Raw genomic sequence first — 20,267 nt, 5'->3', positions numbered from 1 at the left:
GGCAGTCATAGCTTCAGTGGGGTCATGACTACAGTGGCATGGTCTGCCCAGAACACAGCATTTTGTAGCCCTTCTTCTGATCTCCTGGCTCTTACATCTCCCCCTTGACCACTTCCACAACAATCCTCAGGCCTTAGAGGAAGTGGAGTAAATGTCCTGTTTAGCCCTATGAACTCCTGGTTCATAGGACTGACTGAGCACTCAGCCATCACCTCGGCTCAGTACCTGAGCATCCATGCATCTCAGCATCCACCATTTCAAAAAGAAGCCTCTCTGGATAAGGCTGCTAGCATGCAGGGAAACCATTTTTTATTTAACATGACTAAATAAGCTTTTGAGTTTGTGTATATCCCTATGAATTTTAATATATATTTAGACTTGTAATAATAACTCTTACAACCTGGGTGTACACAGAGAAATTCTATTATACCCAAAATTCCATAATACGAACCTTTGCTATCAAACTTCCCCTATACTCACAAACCCTAGTTCCACTGATCGTCTTTACAGACTTAGTGAACTTACTTTACCTTTCACACAATGTTATATAAATGGACTCACTATCATTTTTTTTTTTGATACAGGATTTTTTTTTTTGAGACTGGTCTCAAATTTGAAGCAATCTTTGCTTCTACCTGACCTAAGAAGTATTGGGATCTTAGACATGCACCATCAAGCCAAAGTTCTCACATATAATTTTTTACACTGGTTTCTTCCACTCAGCACAATGTTGATAAGATTTATCTGTTGTGTACAACAGACTTCATTTTTTAATGGGAGACATCCAAGTACTTAGGAGGCTGAGGCAAGAGGATCACAAGTTTGAGGCCAGCTTGGGTTAGTGACTTCCATGTCAGTGAGTTTGAATTAAAAGTGGCCAGCACCACCCATGCTGACCCCTGTAATGCCTTTCCCACCCCTTGAGACACAGGAGGCTAAGCTCCTCCCAACAGAGAGAACAAAAAGTCCAAGAACAGGACCACAAAATCCACCAATTCCCTAGCCACCCTGGAAAGCTCCCACCCACCCACCCATCTACCCACTGAGAAACCTTATATAAAGCTTGCCTTGGGGCCAAAGAAATCACTCAGTGGTTAAGAGTATTGTCTGTTCTTCAAAAGGGACCTGAGTTCAATTCCCAGCACCCACATAACAGTTCACAACAGTCTGTAACTCCAGTTTCAGGGGATCGGACATCCTCATTCACACATACAAGCAGGCAGAATACCAATGTACATAAAATAAAAATGAATAAATAATTTTTTAAAAATCTGCTACCCACTTAATTCTTTGCTGTTTCTCTCCCAAGCATAAGCAGTCACCCACTGGTGTCTTTCTCAGTAAATCTCCTAGGATACATAAAACTCTATCTGGGCGGGGGAGGGGGAACCACAGAGGTCCCAATAAGATGGCTCAGAGGTCACACCTGATAGCCTGAGTTCAACAGCTTAGACTCATATAGGAAGGAAGGGGAGAACCAAGTCCTGAAAACTGTCCTCTGACTTCCACATACATATCCTAAGTAGACATACATGTGCACACACACACACACACACACACACACACACACATACACGTATAACCAGAACAGTTATTTTTAAAAGAATCTAGTCTAACTAAAGTAAGATAGTATTTTTATAGTTTACCTTAGACTATCAGGATAATCTAACATTAAGCAAATCCTTTACCTATAGATAGTTTCATTACCAGCTCAGGAGTTCCCATACTGCTAGCTTAGAAAAACCCTTGACTTACTAAGAAACCATTCCTGCCCGGCAATGGTGGTTCACACCTGTAATTCAAGGACTGTGGAGCCAGGGGCAGGAGGACTTTTGAGTTTGAGGTCTGCCTAGGCTAATAATCAGAACCAGGCATACCCAAGCTTCAGAGCAGAAGCCTGTTCGTATCTCAACAAAACACACAAAATGAGTTGTGGAATGTGGCTCAGAGGCAGAGCAATTACCTAGCATTCATGAGGCCAAAGCATCAAAAAAATTTTAAAACTTAGCACTGAGGTAAACCTTTCAGTTCTTTTGGTTATCTGAAAAACTTACCAGTATGAGGCAGAATAAAGTGGGCTTTGGGAGAAGGTGTACTAGAGATTAAACCTAGTACTTCATGCATGCTAGCAAACTACCACTGTGATATATATCCCAAGCTCTTTTACTAATTTTCACTCACTTAGTTACCCAGACTAGTTCTAAACTCTGTAAGCCCAGGCAGGCCTTGAACTTGCTTCCTTCCTCAGCTTTTCAAGTATCTGGGATCACAGGCTTGTGACAGCACACCTGGCTTAAATGAGGTTTTAATCCTTTCAGACTTCCTGGATAATCTGCAGTATGCTTAGATAGGTCACAAAAGTCTGAGGTCTCTGGCAACCAGTGCAACAGGAATTTTTCTACACCACCTTACCACCATTACCTCAGCTCTGCTATATCTACCTAACTTTCTAGCTAGATCCTGAACGCCACTCTGTCTCACACATGTTTAGACAAATGAAGCACACACAGTTTTACTAGTTTCTCACTCTAGGTCTCAAGATGACAAGTGACCATGAAACTGCACAATAGTGAACCTCTAACCTCTAACCACAGAGATCTGAGGTTACAGTGAGAAGAGGGCAGCCCAGGCAAGGCAGAAGCTGTGCTGAAAAAGAACATCATCTCACCACTGGGGTGCGAAAGTGGGTGACAGCGTTTGTGTTATTTTAGAACAGTTTGTGCTGATGAGATTTTTGTTGTGGTAACATTCCTCTAGGATTCCTCTAAGAGAACATTTTCTTCCTTTCCTCTTTGACAAAGCAACTCAACAGAATGTGAAAAAAGGAGGAGTGTTGACAAAGATATTCAGAAATGTGCAGAGCTTGTATTATATCAACATTATTTTTGAGACAGGATCTCACTCTTTAGACCAGGCTGGCCGCAAATTCACAGAGATCCTCCTGCTTCTGCCTCCCATGTGCTGTTACATTACTTTTCAAAAAATAAAAAAAGATTTACTTATTTTCTGTGTTTGAATATCTGTTTTCCCTGCATTGTACCTGTGGCAGTCAAGAGGATGTTGGATCCCCTGGAACGAGAGTTACAGACAGTTGTAAGCCCCCACGTTGATACTTAGAGCTAAACCCTGGTCATCTGTAAGAGCAACAAGCGCTCTTGACCTCTAGCCCTCTCTCCAGCCCTTACTACATCACTTTTTCAGTTGCTGAGCTCTTCATTCTCCAGTCTCCAGGCAATGCTAGAAAAATGATCAGGATATTTCTCGACCTCTTTCCTAACAGGAACATGGTCCCCTGAAGGCCAGTAATATTTCTAGATAAGACTAAAAATGTAAATGCCTTGCCCATAGTTGTTGGGCCTGTTTAGCTTCTAATTACCAGACTCAATAAATACAAAGCATCTGGGGCCCCATGTTCCTTGCCAATCTTTAGTTCAGCGATTGGTTCCTTGGTTTAACCAACCCGCTCCACTGTGCTCTCACCACAGCTATACGTGCATCATGCTGTCTCTGCAGCTCAGGTGCCCGACCACTCCTAGTCTGTTCAAATTCTACCTTTAGTCACCCTTCAATTCCTTACACATTATTGATCTTTACAGAAGAATCCCCTCTACCAATCAATTAGCAGAATGCTGTTTTCTACTTGCCCTGTCTTCAATGACAGAGGATTCAATATTTAATGAGCCGATCTCCTCTATAACAAAATATCTCTAACTATTAAGCAATTATTTATCCCAGAAAAATAAACCTGGCTTTTAATTGGCCCTGTTCTACATTTAAAATAAAGGAAACAATACAATACATAACAGCATGGGCTTTGAAATCAGATAGAGGCCCAAATTTAGTATGTATCTTTAAATAAATGTTAAGACTTTCTAGCATCTCAGTTCCCTAATAATAAAACCAATTTCCGAAGACTGTTAAGAATATTAGAGTAACTATGTAAAGAGCTTATTGCTGTCTCACGTAGAGTAAAAGATCAATCAATGACAACTAGTTCCACAGTTTTCATTATCATTTGCTTTAGAGAAGGTCTAATGTAGCCGTAGCCTTGGCAGACTCGGCTTGATCCTCTTTCCTCCACATCCAGAGTGCTGGGTATGAACAGGACTAGGCATGTGCAGGCTGAACCACAATGCTCAGCCAATTTGTCATTTTCAAAATCTGACCTCTCAACTCCTTCTGTATTTGAAGTCAAATATATTACTTCAATGTCAGGGGTTTAATGTGATAATTGACCAGTCTCATCACTGAGAAATGATTAGATCACAAAAGCTCAGGCTTATCAATGGATTATTGTTCTGGTGGATTAATAATATAGTTGTAGGAAATACAGTGGTGTGTATGGGTATAACCTAAGAAGACCGCGTTCTGTTCTCTCTGTTTTCTAATTGCCATGATGTGGGGACCTCGGTTCTGTCATGTGCTCCTTAAAATGATTAGTCTACCTAACTACAGCCCGGAAACAATTCTCAAACAATGAGCTACAATAAATCCTTCCCTCCTTCAGTCAGTTTTCTCAGATATTTTGTCACAACAACCAGAAACCAGTTGCTTCTTTTGCAGACTCAAAGGTAGACTATTTACAAAAAGAAGAGACTAGGCTTCTCTGTCCTAATGTACACTATGTGACTATTGAAGATTTAGCATGGCCTTGTAGCTTCAACAAACTGCTGGTTTGTGTTGAGCTTGAAATAAGAAACCTTCACATCTTTCCTACGTGATGATTCTTTACTCTGGGCTCTGCTGACCTGGAACTACAGTAATGCCAAAGTACAACAGTCAAGCAGCTCTCTTTAAGAGTTTTCTTTCTTTAGTTCTTATTACCTGGCTTCTGTAAACTATGCCTTTAAAGATAGACTGACCATCCTGAGATTTGCTTCTTCCTCCCAAATAAGAATATAAAACCCCAAAAGGTGGGATCTGCATATGTTGTTGATTAAAATGCTTCTATGAGGAGTCAGGAACTATGAGGAGTTTGCCTTCTTTCTCACATACCAACAGAAGGCTGAATACAGATTAACATTCTCTTTCCACAGCAAGACCACATTAAAGACCCAGGGAAACTAGAGACTGTGAGACCATCGGAGGAATCCCCTTCCCTCCCAAATAGTTAGGTCAGTGTTATGCTATCCACCAGTCAGCAAACGGAGACCTGTTCTGCTGGGCATCATCCCACCTGACAGGAATTAATTCCTAGAAGGCAACAAGCAGAGGCCGTCTTTCCACACAGATTAGTCTAGGCAGCTTTCAGGGATCATTTCACACACAGAGGGAAGAGCCATAGAAGGTAAGAAAGATTACCTCATCACTTTCTTCCACATCCACATCACCATTGGCATCGTCATCCATCAGCTTATGGATGTTGCGGACGGCCTCAAAGCTGAGCTTCTCATCCTCACTGTGGCACAGGGGCTTGTCAATCCGGCAAAACTCTGTATGGAAAAACCAAGGGACACCATTACTCAGAGATGCCACTCAGCCCCCACCAGTCTCTTGTGTCAGCAATCTTAGCTTCCAGTTCCTGACTCCTCATAGAAGCATTTTAATCAGCTACATATACAGTGACGGGAGCGCATCATCCAACCTTCACCCATCTCTTGGAAACTGTGTTGCGCTTCCCCATACAGAAGCAATGCTTTAGCATCCTCATACTCTCCAGCAGGCCAGTCTAACTTAGGGCTAGGCCTGCTCTAGGACACTGACAACAGCACAAAGAGATATCTTAAAAGTCAGAGTGGAAAACCAAAGGGACAATACATACAGGAAAAAAGGGTTGTACTCACTAATAATCAAGGAACTATGTTATTTAAATATAATTATTGGTCAAATAAACAAATGTAAATTCATATAATGTTTTTAGCACTAAAGCAATTCGAATGTCTAACTAAATGTTGTAGTTTTCCTTTTTGTTTACTTTGTCATTAGAAACACATATAATATCGACCATAGCCTAACTAGGCAAACCTCACACATCAATAAAGGTAGGTGACTTTTATTGTCCTTCCTATCCTCCAGTCCAGTCTCTTCAGATTTACCCTTAGTCCTGCTATAGCCTATCCACAGAAGCCTCTCCTCTGAGCCCACCTAGGGACTCAGCCTCTTACTTTGTCACTAAAGGTACATATAATGCTTTCATAAGTGTTATGCAGATTTAGTAGGCTTTTTAAAATAATGGAAATAGTTTACCAGGCTCCAGTGACCAAAGGCCTTAAGGCTGGACATTCTCTAAGGTCACCCAGCACTTTCCCCAAAGGCCTATGGCAACTGCAAGACATTTGTATTCCTACCAACAGGCTCTGATATGTAACCTGAGCAGACAGACAGGTGACCTTTGCTTCTGGCAACCTCTAGCATAGAGGATTAAGGGGATGAGGCTAAGAGAGGACAAAAGTTTGATGTCCCACATAGTGTTAGAACCATATCCAGAAAACCATGTCAGCCAAAATTTACAAATAATTCCTTCATCTGAGCATTTCCTAAGCTGTCTCCTTGTCCTCCCTGAGACCTTTTCTGTATCTTCCACACAGCAAGCTTCCCACAGCCATCTGGAATACCATAAGAGATCTACTCATTTATCAATACATTTTTTTTACTACAATGAAAGAATCCTGAATTAAATGTCAAAAACACATACACCAAAATTCCATCCTTAAACCGGGTGTGGTGGTGCATGCCTTTAATCCCAGCACTTGGGAGGCAGAGGCAGGCGGATTTCTGAGTTCAAGGCCAGCCTAGTCTACAGAGTGAGTTCCAGGACAGCCAAGGCTACATAGAGAAACCCTGTCTTGAAAAATCAAAAAAATAAAATAAAAAACAAATAAAAAACAAAATTTCATCCTTAATCAACTATAAACTACGTGGCATTAGACAGTGGTTGAACTATTTCCCACCTCCTTTTCTCATCTGCAAAATGAAGTAATAATCTGCTAAATGCACTTTTTGTGAGAATTTGTGTGTGTATTCATTAAAGCACCTCTCATACTAGGCATGGTGTTGCCCAGGCATAATAACAGAATCAGGAGCACTGGGAGTCTTGACTACTTAGGGAAACCAAAGCCAGGTTGGATGACATGAGATCCTGTTGTTACATAAAATAATAAATAAATAAATAAATAAATAATTTTGAAAATAATCTGATATTCAATACATTTCCAATATTCTTTCTCCCTTCTCGATCAGCAGGTGAATAATTTCCATCTTCACATAACTGACTTTTCCTGACAGAATTAGAAGAATCAAAGCAGCCTCAGTTCTCTCTGAATGTGAGTGATTAGCCCTGCCACTTGCGTCACAGCTTCTTAAATTGTTGGTTACATAACTGAATGTGGGAGTTGAAATGCAAAAGGTGGCAAGACAAAAAGGCTCTGAACATGCAATGACCAAAAATTAATTCAAAATAAAATGCATAATGACTCTGAGGTGTTACCATACTGGGCTGTGAAACTTCACTGCAGCCTTGGTTCTGAACGCACGACATGCTGACTTTGCATAGTGCAGGCCATCACACCACACAACTCCAAGAAACACTTGCCTGAAAATACCTCGGCTCAGATTTCAGACTTTGGGGGGGAGAAGGGATGAGACAAGGTCTTGCTATGTAGCTTAGCTAACCCAGAACTTATTATATAGACCAGGCTGGTCTCAAACTCAAAAGGACCTGCCTACCTGTACCTCCAGAGTGCTGGAATTACAAGCGTAAGCCTTATTTTTTTGAGACAGTCTATCACTGAAACTGATGTTCACCAATTCTGTTGGGCTAGGTGGCTAGCCAGCCCCAGGCATCCTACTGTTTCTGTTTCCCCAAGCTGGAACAGGTGTGAAGTAGAATCCCAGCTTTGTATACTTGTACAACTGGAGTTACATAAAATATCTCAAGCAAAAAGAGGTCACATATGGGAAAGATTTAAGACACCCGTTCTAAGTGACTAGACACTGATTCAGTGTAAGACTCTAACAATGACCTGAACTCCCTCCACGTTTACTTGCATCACTAGTAACATCTACATCACACAGTGCTACATCACACAGTGCTACAACTGTCTTTTTAACATTATGCCGCTTGACTGTGATCTCCACAAATTAAGGTCAGCACATCCCTAGCAGCAACCAAAGTCTAATTTCTTGATAAGATGCTCTGAAAAAAAAATATTTAAAGAATACCTTAATATATTAACTCTAGGGAGAACAAAAGAAAATAACTAGAAGCAAAAAGAAGATCAAGGCCTAGGCCCAAGTTCTTGAACTTTTAGTCTCATGACTTCTGTATATAGTCAAACTCTTTTTCATTTGTTTGTTTTGTTTTGTTTTGTGACAGGATTTCTCTGTTTAACAGCTCTGATTGTCCTGGAACTCACTTTGTAAACCAGCTGGCCTTGAACTACCAACCTCTGCCTCCCAAGTGCTAGGATTAAAGGTGTGTACCACCATACCCAAACTTTTTAGTCAAATTTTTTAATCCCAAAGAACTGTTTGATATTTATCTGGTGTCTACCAGAGGGCCAACAAGACAGTTCAGTGGGTAAAGCTGCTTGCTGTGTAAGCCGATGACCTGACTTCAATTCCCAGAACTTACATGGAACAAAGAAAACTAAGTTCTGAAAGTTTCACCCTCTGGTCTCTAGACGAGCCATGGCATGTGTAAGCCTGGACATAAGCTTGCATGTGTGCACATGTACACACACATGCACACATACACACCATACATATATACAATGATGTTCCTAACAAGTTAAGGAAAACAGCATGCTTGTGAAAACTAATTATGTTTTCTGGGCTGGAAAATGCAGGTCAGTTGGTAGAGTGCGCAAAGCCTGCAATCTCAGCTCTTGAGGGGGGAGAAGCACGAAGATCAGAAGTTCAAGGCCATCCTTAGCTACATACTGAATTTAGGCCTGCCTAGATATCTGAGACTGTAAAAAGATTTTCTGAAAACATCTTCATGAGAAGGGGAGGACTGCTTCACATTTTTGTATCTACTTTCACATTTAAGCTGTTGTAATACAGCTTTCACTGAGGATCAAACACAGACATATAGTTGGAAAGGGGAGGGAGTTATTTTATTAGCTTCTTCAGATAAAAACTATGGCTATTCTCTGCTTTTGTATCTAAACTTGATACGTGGTCAGGGTTAGTTTAAGACTACCTGCAAATCTGAAACTATATGAATAAACTTGTTGAACTCTGTAACATTCATATTCATTGGTCTATCTTGTACTTTGAATGAATCTTTTTATATATGCATGGTTTTGTAATATGATACACAGCTCATTGGGAAATGCTGGGATCTAGGTTATGCAGAATATTCAAATGTTGACACATTCTATTTAGACAATATCAAAATAATCATAATCATTAATGTCACCAGTGATTTAATCAGAAAAGCTATCAAACACACAGTAACTGATATAAATTTTCAGAAACTTAATTTTCACTTAAAAATTGGGAATTTTACAATTGGCAGCAAATATTATCAGTTGTTTTCCTTCAAGTAAAACATTCATTTCGTTCAGTTTCCAAAAAAATGTCATGTTGGTTACTAATACTCAAGCCTATAACCATAGAATGCCAGGAAGCAGCTCACCACCAGTTTCAAGTCAGCTTGAAATTCAAAATAAGACCTAGTCTTAAAGGGGTCAGGGGAGCTGAGAAGAAAGCTCACCAGTTAAGAGCACTGGCTGTTCTTCCAGAGGACTGAGGTTTGATTCTCAGCACCTCCATGGACACTAAGAACTATTTGTTAACTCAGGTTCCAGGGATTCTGATGCCCTTTTCTGGTGCTTTCCCTTCAGATAACCATCAATCTTCTCCAGGAAGCAGAGCTTTATTAAATTATGTCCCTTGAACACAGCATGTATTTACATGTGCATACATATTAATCTCCATTGCTATTTTCAGACATACATCTCCTAAACTCCTTGTAATTTTTCAAAATGATAAGGGTATCTTTGTATGCTGATGGCATATCCTAATGCAACCTCTGAGCAGCATCAGGATGGGAGCTGGTCATAAGAAAGGCCAAGCCAAGGCTAAGAGACTTTCAGTCTCACTCCTCAACCTTCAGGAGGGAATTCAGAGTTAGGTATCTGGAGCTCACATGATGGAATGAGAGAGCCGAATCCTTTAAGACATAAGCAGCCTCTTACTATTCTTACTATTCCAGAGGAAATTCGAAGTTCTCTCCCCAAGGCAGAGTTAGTCATGTACTGCTCACTGTCCCATGCTTCATAGCGCTTTGTACATAGTTCCAGCATATGAATTTTCATGTTCCGCGTTGTTCACATGCCACATCCAGAAAAGGGCAAGAACCAAGTTTAACTCATTTTATTCCCGAGAGTCCAGTCTATCATCACTGCTAACATTCTCCATGTCAAGCATGAAATCAGCAAATGCTGGCTGGCTAACTGAATGAAGAGATAAACCCTTGCCCTCAGAAAGAGATCAAAAGTTTCAGACTGAGAATATTAACCCTGGGAAGACTCTCAGATCTGGTCAAGAAACAGAAGTTTCAGAGACAAAGTTACAAGGAAACTAAAGTGGAGATGAGCAGGGCAGAGTAGATGAGTGGACTGACTAGAGATATGAAGACTATGGATACAGATTTAGTGTTGAGAGGGGAAAGGTCCCCAGTGAAACACATAGCAAGTCTAGTCACCAAGGAGAAAGATCAGGTCACTGGGATGTGTACAATCCAGCCAATTTGAGAGATGTTCCTGCACTTATTAGAACACCATGTCCTCGTGTCCACGAAGAGACCCAGTTCTCAGCAGGAGGCAGGAATCCAGAAGAGCTTTAGAGCCTTTCCTCTGAACAAAACTGGGGCTGCCTTCAGTTTTTCAAGCAGCACTGACAGTAATAACCCAAGATTCAAAACTCCGAGAGCTTACTTCTCTCCCAGGGGTCATTTATCAAAAACAGAGTGGTTGCACAAGCCTATAATCCCAGCATTCAGGACAGAGAAGTAGGGGGAGCACCACAAGTTCCAGGCCAGCCTACTCTACATAGCAAGCCTGATGCCACCCTCTACCTTCCTCACAATGGTATGGGAACACACACACACAGGCACACACACACACAGGAACACACACACACAGGCACACACGCACGCATGCACTTAAAGTACAGATCAAAGATGGTGGGAACAGAAGGGAGGATAATCCAAGCAATGAAAGCCATAAGAATTCAGCATAGTAACTTGATATCTGATGTATTATCTAGGTACAATGGTGCACACTTATAATCTGAGCCAAGAGAACCACCACCAGTTAACCAGCCTAGTCTATATAGCAAGTTCCAGGCCAGCCAACAATAAGCAATAAGATTCCATCTCAAAACAACATTGCCAGGCAGTATATGCTCACCAGCACAATAAAGGCTTGACTGTGGTGGGCATGACCAACTTCCCTCTGATTGCATTTAAGGCCTGTTTGGGGAGTAGAGTCAGGGAAGTAAATAGGCACCCTACAGCTAGTATTGTAAGCCCAGCTAACAACCCAGGTCTAGAGAGGTCACAGGCCCAAGCTCTAAACCTATTGTTGATATATCAGCAAACTGTCTTCTAAATACCTCTGCTTATACACATAGACAAAAGCTGTTCCCAGCCTAAATCAGAGAAGCCTCTCCCTATACTGAAGGGCAGTGAATGCAGAGAATACTGGCTGCCCAAGATGCAAAATCTAAGCAATGATTGTGGGCCTTATACCAGCCCCTTTAAAGCTCAGGGAACATTGTTGAAGAGAGTCCAGAAAGTTTTTAAAAACCAGAAAATAGAGTGAAGGGCTACAAAATGCTATTCTGTAGACCTGGTTAACCATTAATTCCTAACAATTGTAGTAGCTTGCACTGGGCCCACATAAGACCCAATAAGTCAAGGAAAGAGGGTGGGGGTCTCATGACACACTGCTCTTTACCTCTGAACTATTGGTCAATGATAGAGTCTAAGAAAGGGTGAACCACTGTCATCAGTTGTATACCCATTGCTGAGAGTACCGAGTTCTAATAGATAGCTCTAGTCTCACAGCTTCAAAGATGGCTCTGGTTAATCTTCGTGAATCACAAAACTAAAAAATCAAGTGAAAGATTTGTGAGGAGGAGTTGGGGTGATGTAGAAAGGGCTTGTACAGGGTGGGGGTGTGAGTTGTCAGTATGCAGTATGTCAATCAAAATAGAGAACCACCGTGGTTGTGCCTCCTAATAACCAAACTCCTTCTCCTAGACCATAAAAGGAAGCCCCAGACAATAACTTAAGTACTTAAGTACTTTCTTACTCGGGTGACTGACTACTTGGTTACAGAGTATTTTGATCTGTACAATTGCTTTGCTTTTGAATACAGTTTCCTCTAGCTACTTTGCAATCTTTGTGTGCCTGTATTATAATGCTTTGAAAAAGGTACCAAGTATCTGGAAAGATCTAATCCAAACACTGACCAATTTACTCTCTGGTAAAAAGTGGCCAAAAGTTCCTTTCTCACTTTCTCGCTAGGTTTTAAAAACAAGTTGACAGGTCACTAGAGAAGAATATTAGCTCTGGCACTCTGTAAGAACGAGGGAAGAGGAGACGCCCGTAAGAAAAGAGAAGCAAACCTGAGCCTCCGCTGGATGGCAAGGCCTCACTAAGCCGCCGTAGCCTCTACAGCTACATTCTTCCCCTCCTTTTTTTTTTCTTCAAACTTTGCTCTCACAAGTAGCCTTCTTCAAAAAGAAAATGGTTAATCCCTACAGGGAGTTCCTACCAAGCAGGCCAGGACCTCAGTGTCATGGGTTCCTTCTGCATTCTAATTGCTTTTGCCTTTTCCTCAGTCTCTCAGAACTGTAACTACTGCTAAGCAGCCCATTTTCCTGGCTTTTGTCTCTGTATCCTTCCTGACTGGTTTAAAAGTATCTGTCCCCAGTTCATTTCAGCTTTTCACTTAACACTTTTAAGCAACAAATTATTGAAATCAGAACTAGTCAAGCTAGTTAAAGGCACTAGGAAGTCAAAATAATAAAACCCTTTTCTGACCTCCAGGATCTCCTCTATGCTTACCCTCTGAATTCCTGAAACACATTCTGAATTACAGAAATGGCAAATGTGCATCTTTAAATTCTTTCATACATGTTGACTACTATGCCTAAGCATTCATTTTTCTCTCTTTCTCCCACCCTGTTATTTGCTTTATGTGTTTGTTTGTTTGAGACAGGGTCATAGGTAGCCTTAAACTCACTATGTGTTCCAGGCTTGAACTCAATATATATCTCATGGCAATTCTCTCTCAGCTCCCTAAGTACTGGGATTACAAGCATCAGCTACTATTAGGCAGGATTAGTTTTATCCGAAAAATCAGCAAGGTCCTTTGAAAAGCAGTAACCCTACAGCAATGTTAGTTGTTCATTTGTCAGTTCTCTGTGTTCTACTTTACCAGAGCAGCCTTTGATTTTTCTCGTGTTCCCCTGTATCTAGCCAAGCACTAGGCAACACAGTTTCTGATGTAAGAATAACTTAAAGTTGTATACATTCTTTGAAGATTTGCTTTTCCCAGCTTTGGGGTACACATGCCACAGGTCTTTATATGCTAAAGCTGTCTATGCCAAGAAAAAAGGCCAGTCTCAGAGGAATTAAATCAACACACTTGCTCAAAAACTACCCCAAGTTCTCTGACTTGGAGGCTGACCCAACATTCTTGTGCCCTAGCCAACACTTGTCAGAGTCTGGGATAGCCAAAAACATAATTAAAGACAACTCAAGACAGATTTCTACTGAGAAAAGTTTTAGAAATGCATTAGAGACCTAAGGAAAGGCCCAGAGAGAGACTGTGCACAGTGCTAACAAAAAGTGTTTAAACTATCAGTGGAAAATATATATTATACACACACACAACCAGTGGGTTACACCCCTTAGCTCTCTTGATTGGGATGGCCTTTGCAGTAGAGGCCTGACCTTCAGAAATCAGTCCTGACTTGTGAGGATGAAGAAGCAGGTCTATAAGCAGGTCTATAACCTACACCTGGTTTAGAAATGAGGCTGGTTCCAGCAACTATCACAGCTCAATCACAACCGTGCCAAAAGCACAGTGACAAATGCTTTGAAGACATTAATACTGAGGAATCAAGCACACACTAACCATAGTAAAAAAATAAATAAATAAAAAACCAATGTGGATTCCAGTTTCCATAGCAATAGGAAGATGGACTCAGATTTCCTGGATGTGCTGTTCACTGGCTTACCAGAGAATCACTACTAAACTCCCCAGGAGACCACATTACTTTTCTATCCCACACAAACTTCTACTCAAACAATAAAAGGTCAATGGACCCTCCGTCTCCTCCGAGGAGAAGACAGCCAAGAACATCTGTTGAAAAGCCTTGAATTCAACTCTAAGAAGAAGCTGTAGCTTCAGAGTGACTTTCTATACCACGGCCTTTCTCAGTATGTGGCAGAATTCCTCATGAGTGAGGACCATCCAGAATGAAGTATGCCTAAGCCTCCTTATAGACCTGCTTCCTCATCCTCACAAGTCAGAACTGATTTCTGAAGGTCAGACCTCTACTGTAAAGGCCATCCCAATCAAGAGAGCTTAGTGCCCTAGATAAATACAAAAATCTCCTCAATGATCTCTGTCTGTTTCGTTTCTTTCAGACTCATCCCTTATCAAGTAATCATAATTTTTCTGAAATTTAAATTTATTAGATTTTGTTCTGCAGAAAAAAAAATCCTTTGTGGATATGCATGCACACACATGTACAAGAAACTTGAACAAGATCAGTAGAGTGTATCAATGCCAATATCCTGGTAGTAATATTCTATTACTTTTTTTTCTTCCAAATTGACACTGTGGAGAGAAATTGTAATGTTTCCCAGTGATGTCTCCATACTACTTAAAACTGCATGTAAATCTACAATCATTTCAGTGAAAGTCTTATTTTTTTCTAAAGATTTAGTTTGATTTATGTGTGTATATATGAGTGTATAGCATGTGTATGCAGGTTCCCAAAGAAGCCAGAGTGGATGTCAGAATCCATGGAACTGGAGTTACAGGTGGTTGTAAAATGCCTGACATGGATAATGTGAAACAAACTTGGGTTTTCTGGAAGAACAGTTGCTCTTAACCAATGTGCCCTTTCCCCAGCCTGAAAAATTTTATTTCTAAAACACATCTTCATTAATGAAATTCTAAAGTGCTATAGAAGTATTTCAAAGAATTTGATATAATAATTATTGTATGTCAAGTATGATAGTGCATACCTATAAATTAAAACCTTCAAAAGCCGAGGCATGAGGCCTGCCACAGGTTTAAGGTCAGCTTAGGATACAACGCTAGCTCTCATCCCAAGGCATCTTTTAGCATCCACTGATTGCCTCGTGGACATTTTCAAGGCTTCAGATGCTCAGTGGCTAATATAAGGGTTGCATTATTATCCTCTCTCCTGCCACTCACATACACCCTACATTCCCACCATTCCTAGTTACTTTCCATTTCATAAATGAGCAAGGTTCACTTGCTGGCTTTGTAAGTTTTCTTCTGCCTACAGGAACCTGCCTCATTCCATGCCTGACAAATTTCTACTCAAATTTCAATATTCTACTCAGGCTTTTTCTACTTCTTAGGGGCTTCTCTACACTGATCATTAAGGTTTGGTTAGGAGTCCTTAATCTATGTTTATATTCTTTAAGGCCTTGTGCTTCTATTGTAACCTAAAACATTTATTTGAATTTTCTGCCTCTGTATCTATCTGTAAAATATAGAATCTACTTCATGGGGTGTGAGAATTTAACAAACTGATACACACAAACTACTTCAACTCAAATATGGCATATAATAAGCATTTGATTACTATCATGTTCTCCATTGTACTTGTCCATCTAATCACTGACAGTCTGTGGCAGGTGAGTGGGAATGTCGCCCACAGGCTCAGATATTTAAATGGGTGGTGTCTAGTTGATAGAACTGTTCAAAAAAGTAGGAGGTGTTAGAGATGTGCCCCCCGGAAGTTGGCTTTGATGTTTCAAAAACCCCTGCCAGGCTGTGTGTGTGTGTGTTTCCATACACCCTCCATGATTCCTGCTTCTTAACGGATCAGATGTAAGTCTTCAAATGTTGCTATAACGCCATGCCTTCCTGTCAGTCCGCCTGTCACCATTCTCCCCAAGATTATGATTATGAACTCACTGGTGCTCTGAAACTATGAGCAAGCACCCAGTTAAATACTTTCTTTATAAGTTGCCTTGGTCATGGTGCCTCTTCATAGTAACAGAAACGTAACTAAGACTAAGTCAAAGCAAGAACTAGATTTGTATTCATCTCTACTTAAGCACATAGTAGATGGTAAATGTTTGGGAAATTAAGGGAGCTAAGACTGGAATAAGTTGATGGAATCTAAATCAAAGTTAGAAATGGGGATTTAAAGAACAGAGCACTGTTGCTAAGAACAGGAACTAGAATAGGTTGGAACTAAGAATAAAATAAACACTTCTAGAAAATAAACACAAGAAAGCCCTGTTAGAGACTGAGAATTTGAATACATAAGAAAAATTGAGAATGCTAATTTTTATAGTCTAAACTGACTCAAGCCAAACCAGGCATGGAAGCTCACACCTATAACCCCAGCACTTGTGAAGACAGGGGTGGAGGATTGCTTTGAGTTTGAGGCCAGCCTGGGCTAAACTACCTCAAGCCATTCTTAATTGTACTGTAGGATTCTTTCATTTATCATACTAGCCCAAATAATTGCTTAACCTTTTGGAGGAACTATTTTTTGTAGCTATAAAATGTAAAACAATTTTCTATTTAAGATTATTCAAGCAAACCACATAGTCCATGGATAAAACTAAAATTAGCTTGTCTTGGGTTAGTATTTTAATTTTGTTTTATTTTGTTTTTCAGACAGGTCTCACTATGTAGCTCTAACTGGCCTGGAACTCTTATGTAGATCAGACTGGCTTTAAAAAGTTCATCAAAAAAATCAGAGTTCTGCCTGCCAATTAGCTCATTCTTTTATTTTAATAATTATGTATTTTTATTTTATGAATATTTTGCCTGAATGTATGTATGTATACCATGCATGTGCCTAGTGTTTGTGTTAGTCAGAGGGTCAAAACACTGGAACTGGAGTTACATATGGTTGTGAGTTCCCATGTAGATGCTGAAAAATCTGAGTCCTCTGGAAGAAAAAAAAAAAAAGCACTGTTAACCACTGAGGTTAACAACCTCTTAGGTTCTCCTCTTGAGACTCATTTTCTCTTAAAAATTAAAAAGAGCTAAGGATGTACTTAAGTAATAAAGAGACACCAGGACCTGGGTTAGCTCCCACTACTACAAATAAATACATATTTTTTTAATTCAACTGAGCTTTTAAAAAAAAGATATATTTATTTATTGTATGTATATGAGTAACACCAGAAGAGTACATCAAACCCCATTACAGATGGTTATGAGCCACCATATGGTTGCTGGGAATTGAACTCAGGACCTCTAGGAGAGCAACCAGTGTTCTTAACCACTGAGCCATCTCTCCAGCCCAGAGCTCTTTTTTTAATTAGGTATTTTCTTTATTTACACTTCAAATGTTATCCCCTTTCCTAGTTTTCCCTCCAAAAATCCCTATTCCTTCCCCCGTCCCCCTGCTGACCAACCCACCCACTCCTGCTTCCTGGCCCTGGCATTCCCCTATACTGGGGCATAGAACCTTCGCAGGACCAAGGGCCTCTCCTCGCATTGATGACCAACTAGGCCATCCTCTGAAACATATGCAGCTAGAGCCATGAGTCCCACCATGTGTTTTCTTTGGTTGGTGGTTTAGTCCCAAGAAGCTCTGGGGGTGCTGCTTAGTTCATATTGATGTTCCTCCTATGGGGCTGCAAACCCCTTCAGCTCCTTGGGTACTTTCTCTAGCTCCTTCATTGGGGACCCTGTGCTCCGTCCAATGGATGGCTGTGAGCATGCACTTCTGTATTTGTCGGGCACTGGCAAAGCCTCTCAGGAGACAGCTTTATCAGGTTCCTATCAGCAAGCTCTTGTTGGCATCCACAGTAGTGTCAGGTTTTGGTGGTTAAATACATAATTTTAATGATTGGAGGCTGAGGCAGAAGAATGATGAATTTTTTAAACTACTGTTTTGCTTTATTTTATGTACATGAATGTTTGCCTACACATATGTATGTGCACCATACACATACCTGGTGCCCATGGAGACCAGAAGAAGAAGTCAAACCCCCTGAAACTGGAGTTACAGATGGTTGTGAACCACACAGGTGTTGGGAATGAACATGGGTCCTCTGCAAGAGCATCTAGTGCTCTTAACTGTTGAACCATCTCTCCAGACTTAATTTTTTTCTTGACACACCCATTCTGTTTTACCTAAAAATTATTCACTATTGAACCATTGATTAACTTTTTGATGAACTACAAGCTAACTAACATCTCTAAAGCAAAATAATGACAAAGTTTGCTAGACTCAATGGGGAAAAGCCTAGGCATGGAAGCACATACCTACAATGCCAACATTGGGAAGCGAAATAGCATTGTCATGAGTTCCAGGACAGCCTCTAGTCTGCATATAGAAACCCATGACAGCCAGGGCTAACCAACTCTGCAGTCTACAATGATGACCTGCCTGCTTACATGATATGCTGGTGCAATAGTGGCACAAATGTTGTAGGAGAAACCAACACTATCTGATTGGATTTAAGCCCACTCCATGAGATGGAACCCATGCTTGTCACTGCTCAAATGGATAGGAACCTGAGACTACACAGGCCATGGTCCTAGGGCAAATACTACTGTTCTGCTAAAGGAATACCACAATTAAATGACTTGCAATGATATTCTGCTATGCCCATAGATCAGTGTCTTACTAGACATCATCAGAGAATCTTCCTCCTGCAGTTATGGGAACTAATACAGAGATCCACAAATGAACACTCTGCAGAGAGTGAGAGACCTAAATAGGATGGCTACATCAAACCCCTCCTCTCATGGCTCAGGAACTATACAGAAGACAAGGCTGAAAGACTGTAAGATCAGAGAGGATGGATAACACCAAGGAAACAGTGTCTTCCACACACAACAGGACTGGTGCACATCTGAACTTCCACTGACTACAGGAGCATGCATAAGGCCCAAGACAAATGGGTCCTAGAGCAGAATAGAAGAGGTAGACATGAGCTACAATCCCTAGCAAAGAAGCTATCTCCAATCACAACCACTTGTAAAGGAAAAATTAAGTTTCTCCATTGGAGGCTCACTAGTTATATAAACCACACTTAGGGGCAGGTTCCATGCCCAACAGTAGAAGGCCAATGCAAAATGAACTCAATGGTTTTGGGGGAGGTTTTTTTTTTTGTGTCTCATATTGCCTTGAGCATATTTTACCTTCCATGTCATTTGTGTATATATTATAGATTCTGATTTTGTGTTGTTATGGGTTTGTGTGTGTGTGTATGTGTGCCTATATGTGTGTGTGTGTGTGTTCTTTCTCTTTTTTTATTCTGCTTTGTTTGTTGTATTTGCCTGTTGATTTTCTTTTCTTCCTTTTTTTTAAAGATTTATTTATTTCATGAGTACACTGCCACTATCTTCAGACAGACCTGAAGAGGGCATCAGATCCCATTATAGATGGTTGTGAGCCACCATGTGGTTGCTGGGAACTGAACTCAGGAACTCTGGAGAACTGTCAGTGCTCTTAACTGTTGAGCTATCTCTCTAACCGCTGAGCTATCTCTCCAGCCCAGCCTGTTGATTTTCTAAAGAGAGAAAAAGAAGTCATGGAGTTGGATAGCTAAGCAGATGGAGAGAATCTGAGAAGAGTTGGAGAAAGGGGAAACCATGATTATAATATATTGCATGAAAAAAATCTATTTCCAATAAAAAATTTTTTAAATAGAATAAATGGAAAAATATCAAGGAACAAATAAAACACAACTTTCCATCTATTCCTATTCTCCCTACAACTTACACAATCATACCCTATGATTTGATTTAAAAAAAAAAAAAACAGATTGTCATCATATACAAAATTCATATCAAATAAATTCATCAAATGATCATCCTCACATACATAGTGCCGGCCTACATAAGACCCTATGTAAGAAAAGTGCTACACAGTATCATAACAGAAAATTATTAAGTTAGTCAGAGTAATCCCATCTGGAATCCCAGCATTCAGGAAATTGAGGCAGAAAGTTCAGGAGTTTCAAGGCCAGTCTGAGCCACATAAGACCCTATCTTAAAAAGCAGAAACAAGCCAGACAAGGTGGCTCATGCCTTTAACCCCAGCATTCGGGGGGGGGGGGGGGG

General features: G+C 40.6%; 1 protein-coding gene across 5 annotated transcripts in view; it reads right to left on the bottom strand.

The window, feature by feature from the left end:
- Positions 1–20,267, bottom strand: part of Stim1 (stromal interaction molecule 1) — a 167,165-nt gene that overhangs the window by 75,350 nt on the left and 71,548 nt on the right. For all 5 annotated transcript variants that reach the window (XM_021166505.1, XM_021166502.2, XM_029479366.1 and 2 more), the window contains one exon: positions 5,302–5,432. In XM_021166505.1, the coding sequence (XP_021022164.1) occupies positions 5,302–5,432 (131 nt within the window). The remainder of the gene's footprint in view (positions 1–5,301; positions 5,433–20,267) is intronic.

The sequence above is a fragment of the Mus caroli genome, chromosome 7, assembly GCF_900094665.2.
Source record: "Mus caroli chromosome 7, CAROLI_EIJ_v1.1, whole genome shotgun sequence".
In the NCBI taxonomy this organism is placed as follows: domain Eukaryota; kingdom Metazoa; phylum Chordata; class Mammalia; order Rodentia; family Muridae; genus Mus; species Mus caroli.
Note: the sequence above shows the minus strand (reverse complement) of the source record. Positions and strands in the feature narration are given on the sequence as shown.